Below are 27,524 nucleotides of genomic sequence, written 5' to 3'. Positions count from 1 at the left end.
CAGTGTACATTAATCTGATTTATCATATTTTAAAATAAGTTCAGTTACATACATTCATTCAAACTATTGAAGAAATATAAAATTTCGTCAGTGTTAGATTATTTTCAAATAAAGATACGTGGTTAAAACTTTTTTATAGTGAAAAATCAAGTGTAAAGTTGTACAAGTTTGACTTTTTATCAATCTTTGAAAGTATTTTTATTGCCAAAATACAAAATGTCGGGTCGTGGTCTTAATGACGAAGAAATATTTGGTGCTACTTTAGAAATAGATTCAGATTTTGAAATTAGTGACAGTGACGTCGATAATAATTGCGAAGCTGCTGAAATACATGAAAGCCATGATTCTGCCGTTATGCGTTGAGAACTGTTTCAAAATCACGATAAAAAAATATATTAAGTGATACATATTTACGGTGACATAATAACAGAAAAATTATTTCATTATTTTTGTAAATTTAAGTGTAGTTATTTTTTATTATATGAACCATTTTAAGTGTGTCAATATTTCATGTATCCAGTCAAACGCGACATCGCACCCATAAATCAACCACTTACATCGCACCACAGTTGAAGAGCTCTACTCCGGCTTGTTTATAATCATGTGTATCGTTATCCTTGAAATAAACATGGCCGCCCGGGCATACCATATCAGTTACATTATGAATATATACTTCGAATTTTTATCAAGCCCCATTGATGTTCGGATTGTTTATTTATACTTGAAAAGATAATTCAAGACATAAGCGACGTATTTTTTAAAACAAATTTTAAAATCCATGCGTGATTATTGTTTAAAGTCATAAATTAGATTGATGATAAATAGCCCCGCGTGTGAACGAAGTGATACAAATTAATGACGCATAGAAAAGGTTAAATAAAAAAAGTCGATACATGATTATGAAGTGTCACTGTATAAATTATTATACATATGAATTATTGCTCTGTTATATTTTGCATAAATAAATTTCCATTTATAAAAAAAAAACTTTTTCTATTTTTAGTTACTTATTATTAATTACTTTAATTTTGTTGTTATTCATGCTATCCCTCTTGTCATTGTCAGTATGGTCATCCTATGATTGTGGCTGATCAAATCACTACAGGTACTTTGTAATACTTATTTGGCTTACAATAAAATGACATTGTTGTCAACTACATGTAAATGTAATACCAAATTGTAAATTTTTTAGTTTGAATAACTGTTGTGTTTTTAACTTTCTTTTCATATATGAATACGTGGGTTTATAATTAGATAACTTTGAAATTAGAAAAAGTGTTAATAGTAAATGAAATATTATTAAAAAACTAAATATTTATTTAAATAGCCATCTCTTAAATTTATTTTCGCCTTGATTTATTTTATGTAATAATATTATATAATTATTTTTCTACATGTACTTATTTGTCAATCCTTGTCTATTTTTAAATTCTTAATTTTCATTTATCCTGACGAAGAAGCCATTAGCTTTGAAAATTGTAGATTATTATTGATTAAGTGGTATACACAACGCATTTCATTTTCATATAACCCGTAGTGTCGTCTATTTTTGTAATAATTTTATAATTTTATAGGTTTATATTTTTCATGTACTATAATTGTAAAGGTCACGTAATCGACACAGGACTGCCCCAGTGAAAGGAGTGGCTTAAATTTCGGCTTCCATTATTTATTTTTTTAATAAATAAATAAATATCCTATTAGCATTTTCACTCCTTATCAGATCTTCGTGTAACTCCTACATAAATATGTCAAATAAGTCACGGTAGTCATATTAATGTCATAGATTAGCTCACCGAAATAGCAGTAGAGATGTTTAAATCTTCGTCCAAACTGTTGACACTGACAATGCTGGGCCTCTTCATCTTGTTAATGGACTCTAAAAAAATATATATTAAACTTTAATTAAAATGTAAAGTTTACAGTTTACACGGTACTGAAAACAGTAATTAGGGGTTCAATAAAAATCTTACAGGGTTAGATGTGTTAACTGTGCATAAAATAATATTTCTGAACCAAGAGAAAAACGTCACAAATGAAAAAGAACCGTTTGTTGATAAAAGTTTGCTCAAAAGTTTCAAATTACATATTTAAGTTTTGGAACAAGTTCGACTTACCAAAATTAGTTTAATATGATTCAATAATAGATCAGGTTAGGTTATTTCAAAAAAAATCATCACTTTTCTTTAATATTCTGTCTTGTCATTGAATTGCTAAGTACATACCATCCTCATCCTGCTTTTCCTCATCACCGGGGTAGATTTGAGCGGTTACTAGTTTGAAGTAGTGCCCCTTGATGGCCATCAGGTCTTTGTGGGAGCCCTTCTCCACCACCTTGCCCTGGTCGATGACCACAATGAGGTCAGCCCCGCGGATGGTGGACAGGCGATGGGCCACGATTATGGTTGTGCGACCTTCGCGGGCCTGAAATGTTGAATAAAAACTCAGCAGGGAAATGGTAAAAATATCATTATTCTATGGAAACAGCACTTCCTCTACAGTATTCAGTAGAGAGGAACGCACACTCATTATCGACCTGAGGTAAGACCACCATTCGGAATTGAAAATTTGGTGACCAGATCTGAATAGCCAGATCCTCCTCCATCTCCTTTCCCTCCCACTACATTCAGTCTAATAACATTCCCCAGTAAACGATACATAGACGTTTCACTGTACTTCTTTGAATATGTGACATAAAGATGTTTTACCGGTATTCTAATGTATAGTAAAAACTTATATGTTACCTTATCAAGTGCAACCTGCACCTTGTGTTCACTGGCATTATCCAGAGCAGAGGTGGCTTCGTCCAGTAGAAGTACTTTGGGGTTTCTGACGAGGGCTCGTGCGATGGCGATGCGTTGCTTTTGGCCTCCGGAAAGCTGAGTTCCTCTCTCACCGACATGTGTCTCGTAACCCTGAGAATAACAATTATTTAAATTAGTCATTTTATTTTCTAGAATGTAATTCTAATGTATGTAGTACAACACGTGCTTTCCCGCCAATTGCACTATAGAAAATGTAAATATTTAAAGATAAGGGATGTGTGATTGTTTTTCGAAATCAGGTATTGTGAAATAAACACACTTCGGCCAGGAAAGGTAGTTTTTCCCGTTCGGTCGATTGATGTTTAACGGTGGGAAGGGTTGTTCTACCTTTTGCGCCGGCCTCATTTCAATGGCAGAAAAGACGGAATTATTCAGTGTTTTTAGATGCCAATCTCTTTGTAAAGGTCCCAACTATATGTACATAATTATCAAATAGTAATGCTCTTCTTTTTATATTTATCTTCGTGCCTTTCGTTTTTATCGGTATTTCAACAAAAGGATAGTATTAGATAAAATATTATGTTATTGTAATAATTCAATTCCTGGAATGAGGGTTTTTATGACATTGAAACCCGATTCGAATCTTTATCTCTGTTCCGCACCCATTCAACTCCTATGTGCAAGCGAGCGAGAGATGTCGGCCATATTTAAAGACTATTTTTTTCATCGCTTTTAAAGACTTTATAATATCACTTTTTGTGTTATTAGGTATGTTGAATTGTCATTGTGTTGAGTTATCATGGAACTACAAAAATAGTGTAGTCTAAGAACATGCATATTTCTTTAAAATAAAAGTACTGAAAGTCAGACGAACGAGAACAGAAAGGAAAACTACATACTTTAGGTAACGTCTTAATGAAGGTGTGAGCGTTAGACTGTCTCGCCGCCTTTTCAATTTCTTCTTTGGTGGCATCGTCGCGCCCGAACCTGATGTTCTCGGCGATGGTCGTGTTGAATAGGACTGGCTCCTGTCCCACTACTCCGATGTTCTTCCTCAGCCAGTTCACAGACAGTGTCTTCACGTCTCTGCCATCCAGCATCACCTTAAATACGTCAAAAGTTGATATTTATTTTTTTATGGGGAGCGATGAACTTTATTCGATGCTTGTGTGTAGTGCAGCGAATTCATGGGCAATGGCCAAGATTGCTGATGCAAGAAAAGCATTAAGAGCAATGGATGGTTCAATATAAAAGATGGAACCCCGCTCCTTAAAGATCAATCAGCCAATTAATGAGTCTCCAGTTACAAGGTACCTTCATAGACACTTTGCCAGACGATGCTCTTTGTATACTTATTCGTCTTAGGGGGCATTTCACTATCCTTTTGATAACTATCCATTAAATTAGTAAAAATTCACAATAGGTAGAAAACTAAACTAATTTATATTCAATATTTATAGGCACTATTCATAAGTTTGAGTATGTGTAGTCAAAATAAGCGATTTAATATCGGAAAAATATGAATATTCATAGCTAATCGCTTATGTTTATTATATTTTATATCAAAAGTGATAATAATTGTAATTTAATTGCTGAAAACATGAAAAAACCATCGGCAGATGCTAAAAAAACGTGTGAGGGGTCCACATCTAACGACGGTCCGCGACCAACTGGCTGGCGGCTAGCAGTGCTAGCACACACACAGCTATGCGGTCGTAAGTATCGATGGTCTAAATAAAAATACAACTGCGGATGTGTGGATTTCTCATGTTCCCGCATTGCAAACTAAAGCGGGACATCAATAGTGTGTCATTTCCTCGAACACTCTTCGCGTAGCATTGTCACACGGTTGATTGTATTGGTGTATTTGTTTCCGATTTTTAACAAAAATCTCTGATTTTTAATTGATTTGAAAACTATGTAAAATATTATTTTTTAATTCAGTGCATAAATGTATAACAGAGGAATACCTAAAATATGAAACCGGAATTTATTATATTTATAGAGTTATTAAAGTTATTAGAAGCAATGTGTAGTAAATACACACCACAGATAAGGAAAGGTTAAAAAGGTTCTTTCTTGAAAGGAAATAATACATTATCCTGACATATTGAAACAATGTAAAACTTTTTTCTACTTATTTTATTTTTCAAACGTACCCAGTTTCAGCTTAAAATATCATCAGAAATAATATAATATTTAATATCTGTAAAAATAAAATCTATGTTGTGTCTGCTAGACTTCACATTTCAGTAGGAAGTTCAGAAGAAAGGTACATTAGTAGTAGGAAGTTACAACATACTGTGAAACGCTTAAATATTAAATTTCAATAGTTGTTAAATGCACGTACCGTGCTTTACAGCGCTTTGCCTTGTGGCTTTTTTTTCTTTACAGTGCTATGCTTTGAAGTGCTTAGTTCCACAGTGCTTTGTTTTGCGATGCTCATTTTACATCGCTTCGTTTTAGGACGCGATGCTAAGGTACTTTAAAAATTTGTGTTGGTACCTGCATTAAAACAAAAACAAACTTTGCATAATGATAGTGCACACATCCAAGTTTCCAAGCTTTAATATGAATAGGCTACAATGGATTGTGAATGGATCTTGATGGGTAAAGGCGACGGTACTTACTTTGCCCTCTAAAGGATCGTAGAACCTCTGCACCAACTGAATGCAAGTAGACTTTCCACAGCCAGAACTACCCACAACCGCCACAGTCTGTCCCCGTTGTATGGTCAAGTCAAAACCTTGCAGGATCTATAATACAGAGGAAGAAAAAAGTTCCATTTAAAATCAACATGAAAATTATTTGAATACTAGTTACATCCGTCAAAAAATGTGGAATGTAACTTGGGTTTACTTTTAAAAATGACCTGCAAAAGTAGGCCATAATGCATGTAAATTACAAATACAGGATGTCCGGGGGAAAGTACACACACTTTGGGAGAGGATTCTACATGATGATAGAAGTAAAAAAGATAAATAACTTTTTTCGAAATTCAATTGTTTTTTTCCCACACAAAAATATTTTTTAATAGAAGAGCATTATTTTCTCCATAAAAACTACATTAAAAAGTTGATACATATTTAGAAAAATGTTATTTATCTTTGTTTTACTTGTACTATCAGGTTTCTTTACTTTTATTATCACTCTACGTAGAACCTATGTAGAATCACCTCCAGAAATTTGTGCACTTTACCCCAGAACACCTTTATTTTTTTATGCTTCTGATTTTGTTGTCCGGGTTAAATCTTCCCCATAGGAAAAACTAAACCCTTCCACTCACTTTTCCACAAATGATCAGCTAGTCAATCAACACAATGCAAGTGCATTATATAAGTAAAATAAATACAAAACAATACAAGAACAACAACACGTCAACTCACCAGAGATCAAATGGGAAAAAAAATTCACCGACTCCAGATATTTTCATATCAGAGGGTTCGGCTCGGTAGAACTTCTAACAGGGCCTATAAATCCTACTGATACCTCAGTATAAATATTTAAAAAATCTTTCGTTATCCTACATGTATTCAAAATGACCGACTTTTGCATCTTTATACATAAATTTTTTGATAGATCTAATACGCCTAAATTTTTAATGAGAGTGCTAGGTATAATGCCAGTAGCCGAAATAACGAACGGTAATATTTTTATAGTCTGAGAATGCCAAATTCTTTTAATCTCATTTCCTAAAATGTGTATTTTCTTATTTTTTCATTAACAGATTTTTGAATATTACAGGAATTTGGAATAGCGACATCAATGATATAAGTGATTTTTTTAATTTTGTCATGTAAAACTATATCGGGTCTATTATGTCTAATCGTTCGGTCTGTTAGTATAGTTTTATCATAATATATTTTATAAAATTCGTTTTCTAAAAATGAATTTGGTTCGTATTCATAATATGGTATTATGTATATTACGGCAGTCAATCAAGTTATGTTTAATTACCAAACTTTGGTGAATTATTTTAAAAAATTGATTGTGCCTAAAACATTTTCTACATATATGTATCAACAATTTGATTTGTATCTTTGATTATATGCTTCCTATAATTTTTAGTATTAATGACTCTATCCTGAATGGCAAGCATAAATCCTTCTATTTCTGCGCTCAACTCTCCAATACTCAACATTTGTTTGACGAAAATTTGTCAACATACATTTGGTTGAGATAATTGAAGTGTTTTGCGTGTAAAATTTTATTTGACCAGGAATCTAATAATTCCTGGTTGGGATTTATAAAAATGTTGGCATTCTCATCGTATAAATTTAAAGGTGTAATATTTCTATCTGCCTTGCAAATTATTTTGTGCATTTCTGAGCTATGAGCTTCCCTATGGAAAAAAGTTCTTAGCATTTCTACCTGATTATGTTTCAAAGAAGTTATTTTGACTATACCTCTACCTCCTAAATTTCTAGGTAAATTAATTCGTTCTATAGCTGAATTTGGATGATGGCAATTAAACTTTGTTAGCGTAGTTCTAATTAATCTTTCTAAGTTATCTAAATCTGTATTGGACCATTTAATTATGCCAAATGAGTACGTTAATAGAGGTATTGCCAATTATTACAAAACAACTATTATTGTCTGCTAAAATATATTGTTATAGATAGGTTCTCAACACATCCATCGGTTGTTGATATGTATTTTATAATATGATGTCAAAAATATCAGATAAATTGAAGGACTTAAGTGTCAAATAAAAAGTGTTTTGAACATTTGTTACAAGCTACAATCTTATTTAATGACATTGAAAATTAACTGAATTTCAGATAGCCAAATTACCTTATCATGAATATAATGTATACATAATTTATGTGTATTTTTTTAAACTTATTATCATGCACTATAGCATCTGCAATTTTGCGAATATTGTGAGGCTGATGGGCGTAGGGAAGCAATTTAACTATGGAACAGGAAGATTGGGAAGCACCTGGCTATTCAGATGTTGTCACTAAGCATAGTTAAAACCATTTCAAGCCTTTCTTCAGTTCTGAATGGTGGTCTCTAATCAGGGCTGTGCCAAAGTATCTACAACAAAATTTAGAATATAAGATTGTTAGTAATACTTACATCAACTTCAGGCCTGGATGGATAGTTAAAGTAAATGTTCTGAAAGGTGATGTTTCCCTCACAAGAGTCAGGCTTCTCACCCTTGTCGGCGAGGGCATCCATGACTGGAATGGAGTCGATAAGTGAAAAGATCTTTGCGCCGGCTCCCTTGGCCATGCCGAAGACTTCAAAGAACGGGGTTGAAATACCAAAGTTCATCGTGCCGGTGAGCACCCCGAAAAAAACCTAAAATAAAATATAATTTAATACCCTGGATCAGATATAATCTACGTTCAGGTCAGAATTAAAGAAGCTTATGGCAAAGTCAATGTCAAACACTAAAACCGAGGCATTGTTCTAAATGCAACACTTTAAAAAGGGGTATGGTGTTGTCTATACCTTTTAGATGCAGCTAATGGGCACTTTTAAAATTTCCACAGCAACGGCACGGCGACGGCAATGAATACGAGTGAGGGAGATGTATGATAATAATTGCATTTTTCCTTTTGGGAGAAGCAGACATACATACATTGTTTCTCTCACAATTGATGTGTAAGAAAGAGCTGCAGCATCATTGTGATAAACAACGTACTGTAGCCGTAGGAAATAGGAATTAGAAAGCACTTTTTGACTGAAAAATGTATCTTGTAGCACAAGCATAAAAAGCGATAAATTGATTGCATGTAATGTAGTCAGTTTCTTCCTCAATTGAATTGATAATACCAAGATATTTTGTCTATTTGTATAAAGAAAAGTGTCTGTGGATTTGATTTTGAAATCTACAGTTTTATTCCGAGACTGATGACATTTTGCTCACTTGACCTCCAAAAAACGAGAGGAAGATCACTGTCTACATCAGATTTTTCAAAACTCTGTGAAAAGCCCGGGTAACGCCCGAGACTTCGGCTAATCAATAAATAAAAATGAAAAAAAAGGTTGCAGAATGCAGTCTTATGAAAAATTCTGTGTAATTTTGCTTTTATGCATTAGTGGGAATCAAAGCCAAATTTAATCACAGAACAAAAATATTACAAGTAAAAGAAAAGAATGGGCGATATATTTTGATATATAGCAATTGAATTGGGTGGCAAGTAGATCAAAGTGGGTCGGTGATTTGGAGTCCACACCAGGTAAAGTATTCTCTCATGTTGGAGAGAGTTCAGAAGAAATTCTTGAGATTTCTCTACTTGAGGGAGTATGGCTACTACCCGTGGCTCTATCCCACTGACTTTCTTTTGGGTATGCTCGGAATGAACTATCTACGGGTCAGGAGGGATGTGCGCATTGCTACACATTTCTTTAGACTGATTCGTGGATGGTTTGAAAACTCGGTCATCATGGAGAGCATTCATTACTATGTTCCCGATGGTTATCTACGTCACCGACAACATAGACTATTTTATCTCTTGGCCTGCAGAACTAACTTGCCAATGGTCATGCCTGTGGGGAGAGCAATCTTGCTGTTGAACAGAATCAATTCAGATGTCGACATTTTTAGCATCAATTCCAAGGCAAGCTCTATTATCACTGGTATAGTTGATATACACACTGTTAATATTAATCTTAGAATTCTTATTACAAAAATATTTTAAAAACGCATTGAAATTAACAATTTTGTAATGTTTTTGAAATGAATAAACAAAATTGAATTGAATCATTATAATCTTCTATATAAATAAAAATGTAAATATTCATTTTTTCAAAATCTTAAATCTCCCAAAGTTCTTCACCGATTGCTTTGAAATTTTGCATTCAAATTCTCACTTGTTTTTATATACCTATATTTTATAGACGTGTCACCTGTAACAGTTAAAAGAAGATTGTTTTGAAAAACAGTATCATCTGTTGGGCAAACATGCTTTTTTTAAAAACGGCGCCATCTGCTGGTCGTAAACGCAACACGCGCTATAAGACTGAGTCACAGTAAGGCGTGGCGGGGTACATCTAGTTAAAAATATATATTTGTAATGGACCTATTCTACATTTCAATTACCAGGCTTTCAAATAGTAAAGATATCATCGATGTACTTACGGAAACCATGACAGCTGGACTGTACAACTCCCTGTCTTCAATGAGTAGACCAACTCCGTACCAGAAGGAGAGAGCATAGGTGGAGTAGATGCAGAACCACAACACGCCGAGTCCCAATCCAGTGAAGAAACCTACAAATTAAATAGGTACTATAATTTATGGTAAAATGGCCAATCTTCTAAGAAATTCTTTCTTCTGGTTATATTTCGTCACTTTAGTCCCATACACGGTTCAAGAAACTACTTGCTATGGGTAGAAATGCTTCCCAGAAAGGATGTTGTGGGAATCATTATTACCGGTACAGCATAAGGCATAAGCTCGGTAAATCGACATTCAATATTTCAAAAGCCCAATACATAATCGGACATTTTATTACTGATGCGATGAAGGAAACAATAAATTATTACTAATAATACATAAACATACACACACCTGCATATATTATAAGAAACAAATCAATCCAGACATATCTTCTAAAAACTATGTTATTTTTTCTGTATTACACATTTTTGTTATTTAAGCAAAACATTTTATACTTGGTGTCAGATTGCAAAGAAATCATTAGATGGTGGTTATTTTTTGATCATAAATAATATTTCATACAAAATTAAAATAGCAATATGAACTCATGTTTAAGTGGAATAATAACACAAATATATAAAGTTACATATTTACCTCTTTTGATGTTAATGTCCTTCGCTTTCACAAGGTTTTCCTCAAACCTTTTGGTTTCCTTCGCTTGTCCTCCAAAAGCAATGACCGTTCGAATTCCACTGAGGACTTCCTCAGCCAAAGATCCAGCAAACCCATAAGCAACTGACTCTTCCTTTGCGAGTCTCGAAGATAGCTGCAAAGTCAATTATTCATGAATTTTTGAGGAGCCGGTTAGGAAAGAGAAACAGTGGTCATAGATAAAAAAAACCTAGAAAGAATCTGAAAAATTTGAGACATTTGAGAGAAGCCTGTATCCGAGGCTTGACACCAGAAGGCTCATGAAGAAGAATACTAAGGCTCAGTTTCCAGTTGCTTCACACAAATTCAAATGTAACATTGTCATCAAATGACCATTTGGCCATTTTGTTTTTTTTTGACAATTGAAAGGTTCCCCTTAAATGCCGATTCTAAGTCCATTTTAGCTTTTGAACAAATTATGATCATCAAAAGAGGGCAATTATCATATTGTTAAGATTTTCAGCTTCTTAGAATTTGATAGAAAGGTGAAATGCACATAGAATCGGCATTTAACAGGGACCTTTCAAATGTCAAAAAACAAAATGGCACTGAATGGTCATTTGATGACAATGTTACATTTGAATTTCTACAAAACAACTGGGCCTTAATTACTTTGTAATAAATCAATTCTTCCTAATTAATGCCCAACTCAATTGAGAAATTATTTCTCGTGGGCGTCATTATGGTTTATAAGATGTAAAATTTCATTCATTGATGTAGGTAAAAATTAACAAATAGTTATAAACATAGATGATAAATTTAATAACATAATATAATTAAGAAAGATAATTAAAACTTTAAAAATTAAATAATATAATAGTTATTAAAAATAAAAATGTACTTTTTAGGTAAGAAATAATAGAAGGTAGGTACAGAGCTGGTTGTGAATTGTTCAAAGACCTAGCTGGCAATATTGAAATATTATATTTAATTTGTTCTTGTTCGTATATGTGGAGAGTTAGTTGATGGTTATTCAGGCAGTCAATGGCATCGGGGGTCATTTAATTCAGCACCTCTTCATCTGTGCCTCTGAGAACTTTCTTCTACGATAAAATTCTGTAGTTTGTATTTGTCCACTTTCACACTAAGTCTTTTAAGCACCATTTGTGCCTCGTATACGCTTCGTTGAATTGATTTAAAGTTGCTCTCAGTGGTATACAAAGGAAGAAAAACCCCAATTAAACTATACAATGTTATCCTATTTATCAATATTATTTGTCCTGTGATTTGAGGAAGGGTTTTAGCTTGATAAATTATTGTTTAATGTTTATGGTATTTGAAATATGAAGGATCACTTACAATTCCCACGGTACCGACAGATATGAGGGTGATAGGAAAAGATGCCAGGCAGACGAGAGCGAGCTGCCAGCCCCTGGTGAAAGCCAGCACGATGCAACTAATAGCGGAGACCCAGTAGTGGAGACAGGTGGTCGTCTTCTCACCAATTCCGTCTTCAAGCTTTACAAGATCACTGAATAAAAGAAATCGGATATTAACATAGACATACAAATTGATACTTCCCTCACATGAAATCCAGGTAACATTTCGTACTTCATAACGTAAACCAAGTGACCATATTTTTGACGTCAGTCGTACGTTGAATGACGAAAAGCACACATTGAGATAACCAGACCCTGCGCAGAAAACTAAAGTTCGCTAAAGCAACGGTTTGTAGTGCAGTCCATTGGAATTTTGAAAAAAGTATTTATTTTTTTTACTTCTAAAATCATGTGGAATCACCCCCCGAAGTTAGCGCACTTTACCCTTTTGTAATTTATTTATTTATTTATTTAACGCCCAGGCTTTTACATGTAGGTGGTACAATTTTAATAACAGTTTTTTTACATTTTTTTTTTTAAACTATATTCTATGTAATATCTAGAATATAGTTTTTATAATATACAATATCGTTAAATATAGTTTTGGTAAGTAGATCTTCTATTTTTAAGCAATTACAGGTTCCCTTTATTATTTTTAAGCATTAGTAAATAGACTAGCTCCCCAGTTGTTAGATCCGAGAATAGTTCTCTACTAACTGGGTAATAAATAGATTTGATTAAGAAATTTTTCACATATATTTGGTTTAGAATTTCAATAAAAAAATAATGTAATAATAACATTATGGGACATAAGCTAAATATAAAGGCATACATCAGTATATATATCATAAAAGTAAATGTAAGATTTTTTAGAGGATGTGTCTTTTTTACTTTATGTAAATATAATGAGAGATATAATTTCACGAGAATTTTTTTATGGCATAATAAATCATCATCTTTTTCATTAGCTTTATCTGCATTTAAAATGTCAGCAACTGCAAAAGTATTTTTTGATTAGTAAAATGGTTGTATATAGAGGATTCATACGCCACTCCCCACCCAATGATTACGCACTTTAAAAGCGTTAATTTCACTGAATTATAATTATAATACGTATCCATTTTTAATGTTTTTCTTGTCAATTACGTTCCTGAAGGTATTTATTATTTCGTTAATGTATGTATTGATAAAATGTTGTGATTGGGATAGTGGATTGCGGAAAAACTTACGTGGTCATTCTAGATGCGAAATCTCCAGAATCGTTCAGATCATAATATGATATGTCTTGGTTCAATGCAGACTGCATGAACCTTTTCCGAATTGTGAATATCTAAAACAAAAAGAAAATGGTTATAAGATAATAAAATAAACTAAACACAGGCGTGACAGTTTTTGGAGAAAATACTGTGTAATATAATACAACGCTTCAGTTTTTGGAGAAAATACTGTGTAATATAATACAACGCCTCAGTTTTTGGAGAAAATACTGTGTAATATAATATTGGAGAAAATACTGTGAAATATAATACAGCGACACACGGGAAAAAAATCTTTTCGGGGATAAGTTGGATCATTTTCACATTCAATCTTCGAGGGACTGAAAAACTTATTAACAATGAAAACTTCTTAAGTGGATATTTCATTGTTATTATCACTATCCTTAAAATTTACTATATCACGCCGTATAACACATTGTGTAACGTAGTATTATACTTTCCATCTATCTATATAAATAAAAATGTAAATAGTTAAAAATCTTCAATCTCCCAAAGTTTTTCACCGATTGCTTTGAAATTTTGCATTCAAATTCTCATTTGTTTTTATATACCTATATTTTATAGATATGTCACCTGTAACAGTTAAAAGATGATTGTATTGATAAACAGCATCATCTATTGGGCAAACATGCTTTTTTAAAACGGCGCCATCTGTTGGACGTAAAAGCAACTCATGCTATTTTTTCTCTATCTGTACAGACTACAGAATACAGCTAGTATAAAATAAGCTTGACAATTTGACTGTCCTAAAACAGGAATACATTATATTTGAACAGTTAAAGTTCTCTCACATCTGCAAAAAAATTATGTACCTACTAGAAAAAAAAACATAACTTATAAACTGATCCACCTGCTCCAAGTATTCATCGTTCACATCTAAATTGCATACTGTTTTTGTACTCTCTCTTTCAAACACAATGACTTTAAAATTGATAAGTAGTTAAAAATCAGCTCACCTGATTATGAGCACAGTAGTTAGCCAGCATAGTTGCCAAATAGCTGAAGACAAGGAACAAGGTACCGAGTCCCGTATTTCTCAGTGCGAAGGTGGTGATGGCATCGGACAGGTTGACGGGTTCTGCGCCGGGGATGATCAGGGATTGGGCGTAGTAGATCAAGGACTCCGTCAGATCTGAGAAAACGAGGGTGTTCAGCGGAGCCACGAACCCTGTAAGGACGGCGCTGGCGTACGCGACGCACAACATCGCCTTATCCTTTCTGGTGGTGAATCTAAACTGCAATTAGAAAAGTATTGTAAAAAAAAGATTATAATGAATTGGCGTAAGCAACTGTTTTGAGAATTTTTAATATAACACAAATTATTTAAAATAGAGCAAAAATATCTCCGCATCAGAGTTACACTGTATTTTAACAAATTTAAATCAGGCTATATTACGAATTAATGTATAATGCACTAAGAATAATGATTTTCTTTACAAAAATCAATCCTTTGGCGCAACACAACGATGATATTAAATTCTGTAATAAGAAATTCGTAACAGTGGGTACATTTATTTATTATAAGTCTCAAAGAAAGCATTTTTCGTCGCATTAAGGTTTTAAAGTTTGTGAGGAATGCCATTGTAATTAAGTAAACTTATCAATATTTTTAATTATTATTTATTTATTTACCAATCTATAGAACGGAAGTGGTGGAGGTTCATCTCTGGGGACTTCTGAAATTTCACTAGAACTTGTATCACTGCCATTGTCGCCTTTAGATGGTGGAACAAATGTTCTGGAATATAATAATATTCAACATTAAATTAAAGGAATTGACGATAAGTTTGGATTGATTTCAATTGAAATGATCTCATAGTAGTCTTTGGTGGTTGAAATTTGTTTCTGAAATATTCAATTAATCCAATGCAATTTAAGGAATGTTATTAATGCTAAGGTAAGATTAGATATAAATTGAAATTAATTTAAAAAAAGATTAATAGGTACCGATTATTTTTAGCTATCCAGGCTTTCAATTTCCAGAGATGTACTTTATTTGAAATAAATCCATTTCAAATGGAAATGCAAAATGCAAAATGGGTATTTTCCATTTTGCATTTTAAATGCTTTTCTAAAAACCATTTTGCATTTTGCATTTTAAATGCTTTTCTCAATGCATTTTCCATTTTAAATGCTTTTTGCAACATTCTTCCTACAATCTCCACTCATCTTTTTTTCATAAGCCCCAAATATCAGTCGGTCCTCAACCTCACTATGAGAGATAATTTACATTTGTCAAGTTGCTCCCTGGTAGAAGCCCTGGCAATTGAGTGATAACATTACAAAAAATACTGATTCAAATACTGAACATGGGGCCATGACGCTGTAATATTAAATGTTAAATAGCAGTTTATATGTTTTTACGTTGGCAACATTTGTCCCGCGCAAATTTTTTGTGGTTTATAAACCGTAGTCGTGGCATTTTTTGATTTACCATCATGTAATATGTCTGTTCTACATTGATGTCCATCATTAAATGACAAAACTGTTTAAAAATTCTATAATTATTTTAATTGTTTGACCTGAGAAACCATTTTGCATTTTCAATGCATTTTGAAAATAGGTATTTTGCATTTTGCATTTGAAATGCTTTTCTAAAAACCATTTTGCATTTTGCATTTTCAAATGGAAAATTTTTGACCCATTTCCATTTTGCATTTCAAATGGTTTTGGGTACCCATTTTGCACATCTCTGTCAATTTCACGTATCACGTAAGTCATTGCAAAAAAAAACTTTTTTTGCAATGACTTTTTGCTGCTTATTGAATACAATAATAGTTAAATTTATTGAAACAACTGACTTTCAATATTTCATTGCTCATAATTATATTTGATTATGGATTTTCCCGATATTCCCGACCGAAATGTAAACAGTACGATCATAAATAAACCACAGCACGATTTTGAATTGAACATTTTGAAGCATATTTTGAAGTGTTTTTAGTGTTTTGAAGTTTATATGTTTAGTTTAATTTAGCGAGTTGCCATATAAAAATAATATAAAATTGTGAAAAATAGATTAGGTACTTGCAAATCAAATTAATGGAATATGTGTTTGTAGATAGATGGTCCTACAAATATTTCATCTGCATGAAATCTTATAATCCAATAATTTGAGTGATGGGTGGTTTACTGAGTATAAGTGGTTTATTTATGGCGATGGGATTGTTATCTTAAAAATATTTGTTGCACCTTTTAATACAAAAAAAAATTATCTTGTATCGCGTATTAAAACATGCGCACACACAGTCTGTATTTAATTAGCAAGAAAAATAAATGATCATTTTTTCATTGTGACAATAAAATATCCAAAATATCCTTACACATCGTCTAGGGGTCCTTTGCCCTTGACGTCCTTTGACAGGGAGGAGTCATTGCTGATTTTATTTGACATTTTCGTGCTTTATTAACACTCCTCTTTTGAGGACTTCTCCAGTGAACCTGAAAAATAACAAACATTAATTTAACAACAAATAATAATATATAATATGTTATCCTGTACTTATTACTTAGGTACCTATGCGAATAATGTGGTTATATAAAATTTTCTAGATTTTTTTTGCTCATTTAGGTAGGTTCGAATTTAAAATCCTCTTAAATTTCTGAATTTCCGTTCCCCTTATTCGTTATCCTTAAATTACATTTTTTACATCATCATTTTAACAACATATTATCCCCTGCCCTGAAATTTTAAAAACATTGAACTCAAGAAAAAGGTACAGTAGCCCATTTCAAATTGTGTTTTCCCTCCATGAAATCTGTCAAAAACCAACTCCTTAAAAAATGTTTAAAAATGGAACACTTTAAATTAAATTGAGGAAAATCTTCATGGAAAGTACCTACCTAGCTTATTTGTTAAAGTGATTGTTTTTATTTATTTATTTATACCTTATATATATTATTTTTTAACGCATAGGTACATTACAATTTTACAAACATTAACTGTGACCGCAGGTACACAACATGCATATAATTTGCAGGTAAAGTCGATGAATATTTTTATTATGAAAGTAATTTGAGTACATTTTATTTATAAAAATGTTTGCTTTCTAATTTACGCAAAATTTTCCAAATGCACAAAAAAAAGTTTTATGCCAAATGCATCTGGTTTTGCAAACGTTTTATTATGAGAAATCGCGAAAATCGTCACTGCACGCCACTTTGTACGGAGTACCTTGGAGGACCGGTAGAACATTTGTAAGGTGGTACTTTCGTGGGGTAGTACCTTCGTAGGGTGGTACTTTTTGGGTAGTACCTTCGTAGGGTGGCCCTTTGTTTGCTGGCACCTACGTATATTATAAGGTGGCACTTTTGTGGGGTACTTTCGTAGAGTGGCACCTATATTTGGTGGCACCTTTAGCACCTGTATACGGTGGAACTTTTGTGATGATAGATGTCCAGCGTTCAGCCATCAATCTAATCTTTTGCGCATAAATACATCGACTGTCAGTAATGGTATTATCTTCATAGATAGGTATTATCTTGTTTAATCTCCATTTTCGTTATTTTGGTTATTATTGACTGCTTTTGTTCGTGACTTGGAAAAAGATATTTAAAGAGCGTTGAACTCGCTGCAACTGCTCACTGTCTATTGACAGCTATTGCAATGGTTAATGTTAGTGTATGATATACAAAACTGGTAAAGTTGGCGCGAAATCTAGAACCTAAAAAAATAACAAAAATGTACGTATGTCTTATCAGGATGAATGCAGAGTTTTTTGCGTACCTACCGTAAAATAAAATAATGTTTTCACAACAGTACCTACGTATATTTTACACAGTTATTTTGGAAACAATGCTGTTAAAATAATTCGACGACCCAACAAATGTGCAATTTGACAACTTTTCACATAAGGGGCCGTTCAAGTATTATGTAAGCACTATAGGGGGGCGGGGGGATCTTTGCTTTGCTTATTTTTGAAGACATGGGGGGGTGGGGGGGGGGTCGAGATAGTGATTACGTCAGCACTGCTCAGCAGTAGTTATTTTTTTTACACATTGGCAACCCACACATTGTATATGTTTGAAAACCGAATACATATTCGGGGATTCCCACAAATAATTAATACGTTTAGGTACTCGCTTAGTTTGTTTAAATGAATATTATGTGCCTTAAAGTCCTCTATCCTAAGTCTATTTTATAAGTGCTGCTTATAAATCTAAAAAAAACAGAATACATTAACAGAAAAATGCATATAGGTACCAATTTTTACGTAAGCATGGGAGAGGGGGGGGGGGGTAAGAGCTTTGCTTACTTTTGGTGACAAGGGGGAAGAAGGGGTAAATAATTGTAATAAATCTGCTTACGTAATACTTGAACGGCCCCTAAGCTGTTAAGTTGCTGTAGTTTTTATTCAAAACCAAAAAATGGGGGTATTTGAAAAAGTAAAAACAATGTCGATTTTCTTGCTCTCAAAATAGTAAAAGTGTAGATACAAAATTTCAAACATGTAGAAACGAAACTTTAAACAGCTCTTACGCAAAGTTTCCAATTTCGCACATTCGACATAGTTCGTGTCGGAACCATCGATATTGGAACCGTATTGTTTTACACATTTTAAAAATCTCAGTTTTTTCATAACTTGAGTTTTTCACTAGCGTTAGGAGCCATTTAGTTCAGGGCCAACCCTGGGGACATTATGGTGAAACAAAGTAAATATGTATTTTGTAAGTAAGTTTGGAAAACACTGTTTTAGATAATCCCCTCGTGCGCCAAGAAATAGCTATTTTTCCGATAAAATAACTGCGACGTTGTTCATTTGTGATAGATTTTATCATTTGTCACGATGATGATAAAATAATAATACGATGTGCGTAGGTACATAATGCGATCGCAATTCTTTGTGAATCATTACATTATGTAATACTGTATTGTTTTAATACTCAGCTAATAAATAAACAGATAGAACCTATAAAAGACATAAAATGTTTCATTTTTAATTGTGTAGTTATGTAGTTTTAATTATGTAGGCACGAAGATTTTTTTATAAAAAGGTAGGTACCTATTCTAAGTAAATTGGGGAAAATGCGTAATATATTTGAACACAATATTTACGGACCACATGATTTAAAAAAAATTAAATGTGTTCATTCCAGAATGCGACAATACCTTATTTAAAAATTATTTCGTATTCTAAATTTATGTTTAAGTCTTAGGTTAGTTTGCATATATTTATGGTTTGCATTGACCAGTAAGCTTAATTACCTACCTACTTCCCAAAGCCATTTTAGTTATTTGTCTATTTTTTGTAAATCTCCCAAAATTTATTGCATTCAGCTCTAAGCCAAAGTATAATAATTGCAAGGATGATCTTTGAACAAGAGCAACGCTAACATAGACCTATAATAAAAATTGCAAACTCTAAATGAAATCCTAATATCTACTGTAACTGTAGGTAAATATATTTCCATTGTTATGTCATTTCCTCTGAATTTGAAATATTATTTTAAGAAAAATATGTAATTTACATGCCAGGCAATGCGTGTGAAATGTTCGTAGTAAGTTAATGTATTTATGTCTTCTTTGTATGTTTGGTTTAAATATCAGATATCCGCAGAAACTTGAGTAGTCTTGTAAGAACTGATAGATAATTAAGTACCTACAAACTAAGGGAAATGATACCCTTTTTCTGAGTAGTCTTGTAAAAACGGATAGGTAGATAAGTACCCACAGACTAAGGGAAATTATACCCTTTTTCTAAGTAGTCTTGTAAGAACTGATAGGTAGCTAAGTAGCTTCAGACTAAGGGAAATTATGCCCTTTTTCTGAGTAGTCTTGTAAGAACTAATAGATAGATAAGTACCTATAGACTAAGGGAAATGATACCCTTTTTCTGAGCTCAGTGATCTTGGAGATCACAGTACATTTCGGCTACGATTGGCTGAGAAGAAACAATATGAATAGGTAGCATGCGCGAACTTTTTTTTCTGAAATTGGCCCCATTTACAAATAGCTTTTTTAAAAAAAAAAATTTATTAAAGGAAAAAGTACATGTAAGTAATAAGGTTTACAATAACAATATTTAATACTACTCTTCCAGAGAAGCATTCGCTTGTGGTTGGAAGAGGAGTGTACATTATGTTCTTGTAGATATACATAATATATAGAATCAAGAGAAGTGGGAAAAAAATATTGTAAGCAAAATGTACTACTAGTAGCTATAATATATAAATAAAAATATGATGTTATTAGTTTCTGGGATACAGACAATTATTGTTTTTATTTTTTTTTATTAATATGTATACTCTATTTGGAGAAGAAGTTGCTTCTTCGGTAGAATATTTACTTTTCATTTTTTTGATAATTTATCTTTAAAATATTTTTTCAAAATGCTCAAAGCTTGGCTTTTGTCGTTTATGATTCTGATTTCCTCAGGGAGTTGATTGAAAAGGGTTCTTCCTCGGTATGTATAGTAATTTTGTGCAAAGGAAGTGTTCAATTTTGGACATGGAAAAATGTATTTAAGTCGAGTGCAGTTTTCAGTTGAAAATTAGTACTTTTCTTTTTCTTTTATGATTTGAAATAATGAATTTTTATGTAAAGATCTTTAAAAGGAGGTACTTGAAATTCTTCCAATAAGCGGTCTGTTGGGGTCCGAAGGTTTTTTTAATATGATTTTAATAATTATTCTCTGCACGACTTCTATTTGAAGGAGGTTAGTTTTATATGCGGATCCCCAACTAATGATGGCATATTGTCAAGTTGATTTAACCAAAGCATAGTATATTAAATATAGGTTTTTTATCGACAAAAAATTTCTGATTCTTAAGAATATACAGGGTGTCCGGAAACTCGTAGTACAAGCGGGAAACTGGTGAATCTACATCACATTTGGAGTCGATTTTGTAGTATATATTTTTTTTATTTGAGCTTTCGTTATCGAGTAAATCGAGTTTGAAGTTGATTTTTTTTTTTTTTTTAATCAAATTCTTATAAATTATTACTGAAGATCAAAGTACCCAACTAATTAAAACTATTTGAAAGTAAAACAAATGAAGAAACTCGGATTTGAAGCATTATTTTGAAATCACCCTTCATTTAACCCGGTGTAATCATAAAATATTTCTGCTCTGCAGGGTTAAAACATCTGTTATTCAACCCTAAACACCAGAAAAAACTTTAACCCTAAAATAGCCGAAAAAATTTTTTTTTTGGTTTTTTTTTTTTTTGAAAATGCTCAAATCAAAAAACTTGTTGTCGATGTTTTTTTGGGTTCCCCATGTGGTGTAGATTCTCCAGTTTCCCGCTTGTACTACGAGTTTCCGGACACCGTGTATATTAGTTTTCTAATCTTTTTTACTACTTGACATATTTGGTCTTTCCATTTCAGATTTTTATCTATAATTATTCCTAGATATTTGATGGTGTTTGTTGTTTTTAATATTGAGCAGTTTGTGATATAATAATTTTTATCGTGTGTTTTGGAATTGTCATATATGATAATGTCAAAGTGTTTAGCGGTGTCTTTTGATTGTATTGCAAATGGAATGACAAATGTTTTATCGCTATTTAGTGACAGTAAATTAATGTCGAAGAAATTCTTATTTCTTCTGTGGCTTTTAGCGTTACTTTTTCCCAAGTCTTTTCCTTTATTATTAGTACTGTATCGTCGGCATATGAATAATATGTCCATATAATGGTTGAAAGAAAATATCGTTAACGTATATTGTAAAAAGAATTGGTCCAAGCACCGTACCTTGCGAGATTCCAAAGTCAGATATTTCTTTATCACTATTAACCTTATTAATTTTTACGACTTGTGGGTGATTTTTTAAATAGTTGGTTATCCATTTAATCGCATTTTCTTTTATACCTATATTTTCTAATTTTCTCATTTTTAGTTTTTTCAGTTTTCGTGGGATATTCTTCAAAAGCTTTTCTGAGATCAATAAAAATACCTGCACATTTTTCGCCCTTATCTAATGATTCGTAAATGTGTGAAGTTATATTAGCAATAGCATCTTGTGTGCTGAGTGATTTTATAAAACCAAATTGGTTTTTGCGTAGGATTTTATTGATTTCAAGGAAATTGACCAACTGTTTTTTCACGATTTTTTCAAAAATCTTTCTTATTTTTGAGATTAGCCAGATAGGGCGATAATTAGTTTTTTTGTTGTGGATCTCCAGATTTATAAATAGGTGAAATTATAGTGTTCTTGTAGTTTGTTGGAAAAATTCCTTTTATTAAACTTAAGTTTATTATATGAGTAATGGGTTTTATCAAATGAATTTTCATGGATTTTAGAAAATGTACCGTAATATTATCGAATCCGGGAGACGAACCTCCTTTCATGCCTTCAATTATTTTTAAGATTTCACACTCAGACGTTGTTTCAAACTTTGTCAATTTTTTATAAGTATGCAAATTTACAATTATTTGCTTTTTTGGGTCAATAGGTTTATTAATATTTTTTCCAACATTAATGTTGGCATCAATGATTTTGTTTTCATGTTCAATGCACTTTATGTTTTGGGTTTTTATAGTATTTTTCATGGCTAAATTAACTGTTTTCCATATTTGTTTATTGTTATTGTCTGCAGATAGTATTTTCCTTTTGAAATAGTCCTCTTTACTTTTTTTATTACAGGTTGTTAGTTTATTTTTAATTTTTTTGTAAAAAAAAGTATGTTTTTTCATCTAGGGGATTTTTTAATGTTGGTTTATACAGTTTTTCTTTTTTTCTGATAGTCCTTGGGTTATCCAAGGTTTTAAACATCTAAGTTTTGATTTTATTTGAACTGTAGTTTCAATAGTCGATTTTTTTATGTGCTGTGACAATATACTTTCAAAGTTTGATTTGGTTGAACAGAAATATACCTACACAAATAAAATAATAGTAAATCAGACAGCAGTTCAAGAATGTTCTTTCCTGAAAAGACGTAAAAATTTACTGTACGTCACTTTCTACGTAGTTTTGTTATTATCGAAGGTTACAAACTGTCAATGTTGCTTCATTAGGCACTTGAATGTAAACATATTTCCGCGGTTTATCTACGTGTTATATTATTGTAAAATATTTCTTATTTACGAACAATTGTGTGAACTATATAATATATATTTTTTAATTTGGAATAAACAGTTAGACCAACAGAATAACAAAAAACCCATCAAAATAAATAAAATAAAACTGTAAACACATTTCAAAACAAAACTTGTCTTAAAATAATTAACTCCCGGATTGCCGGCAATGGCATAATAACTGAAGGAAATTTTCAGGTAAATACATAAATAAATAAATACCTTCAAGGAACGTTATAACCTCCCCCAAGGTTATAAATTAACTGAAGCTATTTGTAGCAGTTTATTATTTGTAACGAATGTACGTGAGTTCTTTCGCACTAGAACACTACCATTCATAGAAAAATAATCCAATTTGTATTTTAATTTAGCTTAATATGTTTTAAGTAATAACTGATCGTTAGATATAACCCGGCTTCACCCGAGTATCTTTTGTTTTAACTAGACAAACATTCCCGGGTTACGAAAAACCTGACAATATTTGAAAATCTCCTAATACCACTATAATAAGCGTAAATGTTGCTTGTGTTGTGATGGAGGACTTAACCAGCCGAGGAGATGAAATGAATGATGGTGGGACCCAAACGCGATGCCAACTCAGCCACTGACCGATCTTTACACTTTTTTTCGCTTAAAATTATACCTCAACGGGAACAAATAAATTAGTCTCGTAATAGTTATAATGAACGCTACTTAACTACTTTTACCTACCTACAGTTAACTAGTTATTATAATATACTCAAATAATAAAATAAAAACATAACTTCCATAGCTCACGATAAAAGTGATGTCATTGTGAACAATTGTGAGCCTAAAATAGTCACTTATTTGACATATATTTGAGGCACAATAAGTTACGCAAAAGCCATGTTGTCGGATATCACCGTCCGAGAGTAAGTTTTACTCAAAAACAAAAGTTTGTTTGCCAAACAGACTTTTGTTTTATAGTTTACATAATACATATAGTTAATGAAAAGTATAGCCTTGCGTTTTTAGTGCTGTACCTAATTATATTTTTCGGGTTAATTGATTAAAAAGAAATAATAATTTAATCATTACATTAGGTAATTGACGCATCACTCCGTGATGTGTCAATTTGAAATACGAATCAATTTGATAGATGCATAATGTCTAGAGTTACAACTGACAATATATTTATTAAAACTTAATTTTATTCAATACATTTCGCTTTATAGGTATAAATATAAAATCGATTCTAATATCTATTACCTAAGCTAAGAAATCCATTTCTCCAGCAATTGGAATTAAATTATTAATTATACCTCATTGAAAATTTAATAAACCATTTCAATTTAAAAGGTTACATAATAATTCATTTAAAGAACAAGGAACTCTAGTGAAAAATATTAGTATTAAAAAATATATATACATACATATTTGGTTCACGTAAGTCATGGTCACTAATCTAGATTCTGATGAGGATTTAAGTGTTTAGTTTATGCAAGCCGTGGTCACGAAACTCATGGCTTGCATGAACCATGATGGGTCGGTTTGCGGAAATTTTATCCTTTTTACACGTAGAATTAGATGTTAGGTTAGGTTAGGTTATCAGGACCTTGGCAGTTTGGCGCCCGGAGCAGACTGCTCCAATTTCCCCCGCATAGGGCAGGCTCTGCTGTCAACAAATACGGCAAAACCCTATAGAAGTTTAGATCACATTGTCAATCGTTCAACAGGTAAATGTATTGAAACTCGGGCGAAGCTGGGTAGTACCGGATACCGGGTAGTAACTATCACACCATGACTCATGACATGACATTCATTACCGTATTGAACATAACGTGAGTGCTATGTACATGACAAACTTGAGGATATCGATGTTATTATATGACACATGACCTAACTCTACAAAGTGTGTCTATGTCTAGATAACATACATCTTTGTTATCAAGTTATCAGTGATGAACTTGTAAATATCAAGTATTGTGAATAAGCCATTATGTTACTATGGAATATCCTAGAATCATAAATTACATAATTATGTCTCATCAATTTACTCCTTAGATAATACCCTACGCAATTATGCGTATACCTCCTAGTAAATCGGTTCTTGACCATGACTTCCACGAAAGCCTCATCATCAAATGTGACTTTCAGGAAACAAAACTAAAAGTCTCGCAATCTTCCTATGCAACTATGTCTTCATGGAAACAAAAACTGTAGATTCGTCTCTTAACTAACACAATGACTAGAGTGAACCAAACACGAGTCTCATCATGAAACTCGTCATAATCTAGATTCGTGAGTCTGTTACTTGCACGAACCAAACATAAGTATCATTATGAAACTCATCAGAATCTAGATTAGTGAGGCTATGACCTGCATGAACCGAACACTTAAAGTCTCATCCTCGTCAGAATCTTGATTAGTGACCATGTCTTACATGAACCAAATAGTATACGTCTCTTCACCAGACACCTCAGGATCTAGTTTCGTGACCATGACTGAATGAACCAAATACGAGTCGCATCATGAAAGTCGTCAGAATCTAGATTCGTGAGACCGTGACTTGCATGAACCAGATATAAGTCTCATCGTGAAACTCATGAGAATCTAGATTCGTGAGACCGTGAATTGCTAGAACCAATCATAAGTCTCATCATGAAACTCGTCAGAATCTAGATTCATGATACCGTGACTTGCTAGAACCAATCCATCATGAAACTCACCAGAATCTAGATTTGTGAGACTATGGACCTGCATGAACCAAACACTTAAAGTCGCATCGTCATCAGAATCTAGATTAGTGACCATGACTTACGTGAACTAAACACTATAAGTCTCTTCACCAAACACCCCAGGATCTAGATTCGTGACCATGACTTGAATGAACCAAATATGAGTCTCATCATGAAACTCCCCAGAATCTACATTCGTGACTGTATTGTCTTCAAAGAATCAAACCCTGACTAACAGAAAACAAAAACTATAAGTCTCATCATCAAACTCCTTGCGATCTCGATTCGTGACTATGACTTCGAGGAAACAAAAACTATAAGGTTCAGCATCAAACTCATCAAGTAAAGTTAAAAAGACCTACATATTCGTGACAATGTCTTCTAGAAGTAAGAACCCTATATCTCTTTGAAACAAACTTATTCATTCACAGGTGAAGCTGGTTAAAGGTAAAGTTGACATAACATAGAAAACTGGGGAAATTACACCAAAGCATTTAAACACTGTGGACTATAGTATGAATTACACGGATTCGTAGCAAAAGTCGTAGCTAACGTATAGCAATACAGTTAATATTAAAAGTTTTAACAAAATGTAGATTATAACAAAGGTTTTTTGGTTTATCTATCCACCATTTTATTTAAAGAAGATAACAAATTTATCAGTTGCATGAAACAACTCTTCGATTTTCACCATTTTCCAGAACAAAAAAACGTTTAGTTGGGATTTTTTTTTTCAAAATGAAGAAAAGTATTTTCCGTTTAAAAAAAAAATAACCGGTAAATAAATAAAATCTTACTTATAAACGTGGTATTTCCGTAGTGCGCACATGAACACGGGTGAACCGAATAGCACAGAGCTGGGGAAACTCTCCCACGACGCGACGGACTCACTACACTACTGATTATTGGAAATTCTACATTTATCTCGCAACTTTGGGTATAGTATCAGATATCACTAATAACATAAATAATCTCTTATACTGCCAACAAAACCGTCGTTATCTGCAGCGTGATGCTGATAACGTATAATTAATCACAATATCTACTAATTAGAAACCTTTTTTTTATGATTTGTAAGATTAAAAATGTATAAATCCCGTTTTTAACCGATTAGATATTTATTGATTGATTCTTAACAAATTAGCAATACTCTTTTTTCTCCGTGTACAGTAAAATATTTCTTTGCAATGTTATTGACATATTTCGGAAATATTAAACTTAGATAAATATTTATGGAGAAGAATTAATTTTCTTTTATTTTATTTGATTTTACGCCCAGCCTGGCTTTTACATAGATTTTAAGAACAACATGTAACAGTAACATAAAATAATACAGAAACTGGAACAATACTACATTTAAAACAAATCACTACAACTATATTACCAACGCTACTGTAATTTGTAAAATTCAACGAAGTGCTGGTATAGATTACGCTTAATTCTATAAATGAAGTCTAAATATATCAATCGTACCCCCAAACTTGTTGCCATAAAGTATGTAATGTGTAAAAAAATAAGAAATACGGTACATTTTTAGACATATGGATAAAAAGACTACGATTAGGTAATATAAAATGAAATAAAATATTATAACATGAAAATGCAAGACAGAATAAGCAA

At 32.4% G+C, this 27,524-nt stretch overlaps 1 protein-coding gene across 3 annotated transcripts in view; it reads right to left on the bottom strand.

Moving 5' to 3' along the window:
- Window positions 1-26,793, bottom strand: part of LOC149420525 (ATP-dependent translocase ABCB1-like) — a 44,032-nt gene extending 17,239 nt beyond the window's left edge. The window contains exons 1-14 of one of the 3 annotated variants that reach the window (XM_089636759.1): window positions 26,706-26,793; window positions 16,510-16,627; window positions 14,819-14,924; window positions 14,143-14,421; window positions 13,139-13,239; window positions 11,890-12,061; window positions 10,534-10,705; window positions 9,859-9,989; window positions 7,848-8,072; window positions 5,396-5,521; window positions 3,665-3,868; window positions 2,745-2,915; window positions 2,226-2,424; window positions 1,797-1,879 (exon numbers count right to left, since the gene is read on the bottom strand). In XM_089636759.1, the coding sequence (XP_089492885.1) occupies window positions 1,797-1,879; window positions 2,226-2,424; window positions 2,745-2,915; window positions 3,665-3,868; window positions 5,396-5,521; window positions 7,848-8,072; window positions 9,859-9,989; window positions 10,534-10,705; window positions 11,890-12,061; window positions 13,139-13,239; window positions 14,143-14,421; window positions 14,819-14,924; window positions 16,510-16,580 (2,040 nt within the window). In that variant the 5' untranslated portion in view covers window positions 16,581-16,627; window positions 26,706-26,793. Of the gene's footprint in view, window positions 1-1,796; window positions 1,880-2,225; window positions 2,425-2,744; window positions 2,916-3,664; window positions 3,869-5,395; window positions 5,522-7,847; window positions 8,073-9,858; window positions 9,990-10,533; window positions 10,706-11,889; window positions 12,062-13,138; window positions 13,240-14,142; window positions 14,422-14,818; window positions 14,925-15,987; window positions 16,039-16,509; window positions 16,628-26,701 lie in introns of those variants that run through there. The other 2 variants (XM_089636760.1, XM_089636761.1) reach the window with 2 other exon arrangements.
- Between the last annotated feature and the right edge of the window lie 731 nt (window positions 26,794-27,524).

The sequence above is a fragment of the Hesperophylax consimilis genome, chromosome 10 (assembly GCF_061612785.1).
Source record: "Hesperophylax consimilis isolate HC1 chromosome 10, BYU_Hcon_1.0, whole genome shotgun sequence".
NCBI classification, from domain to species: Eukaryota; Metazoa; Arthropoda; class Insecta; order Trichoptera; family Limnephilidae; genus Hesperophylax; species Hesperophylax consimilis.
The sequence above is the reverse complement of the archived record's forward strand: the minus strand, read 5'-3'. Positions and strand labels throughout refer to the sequence as shown.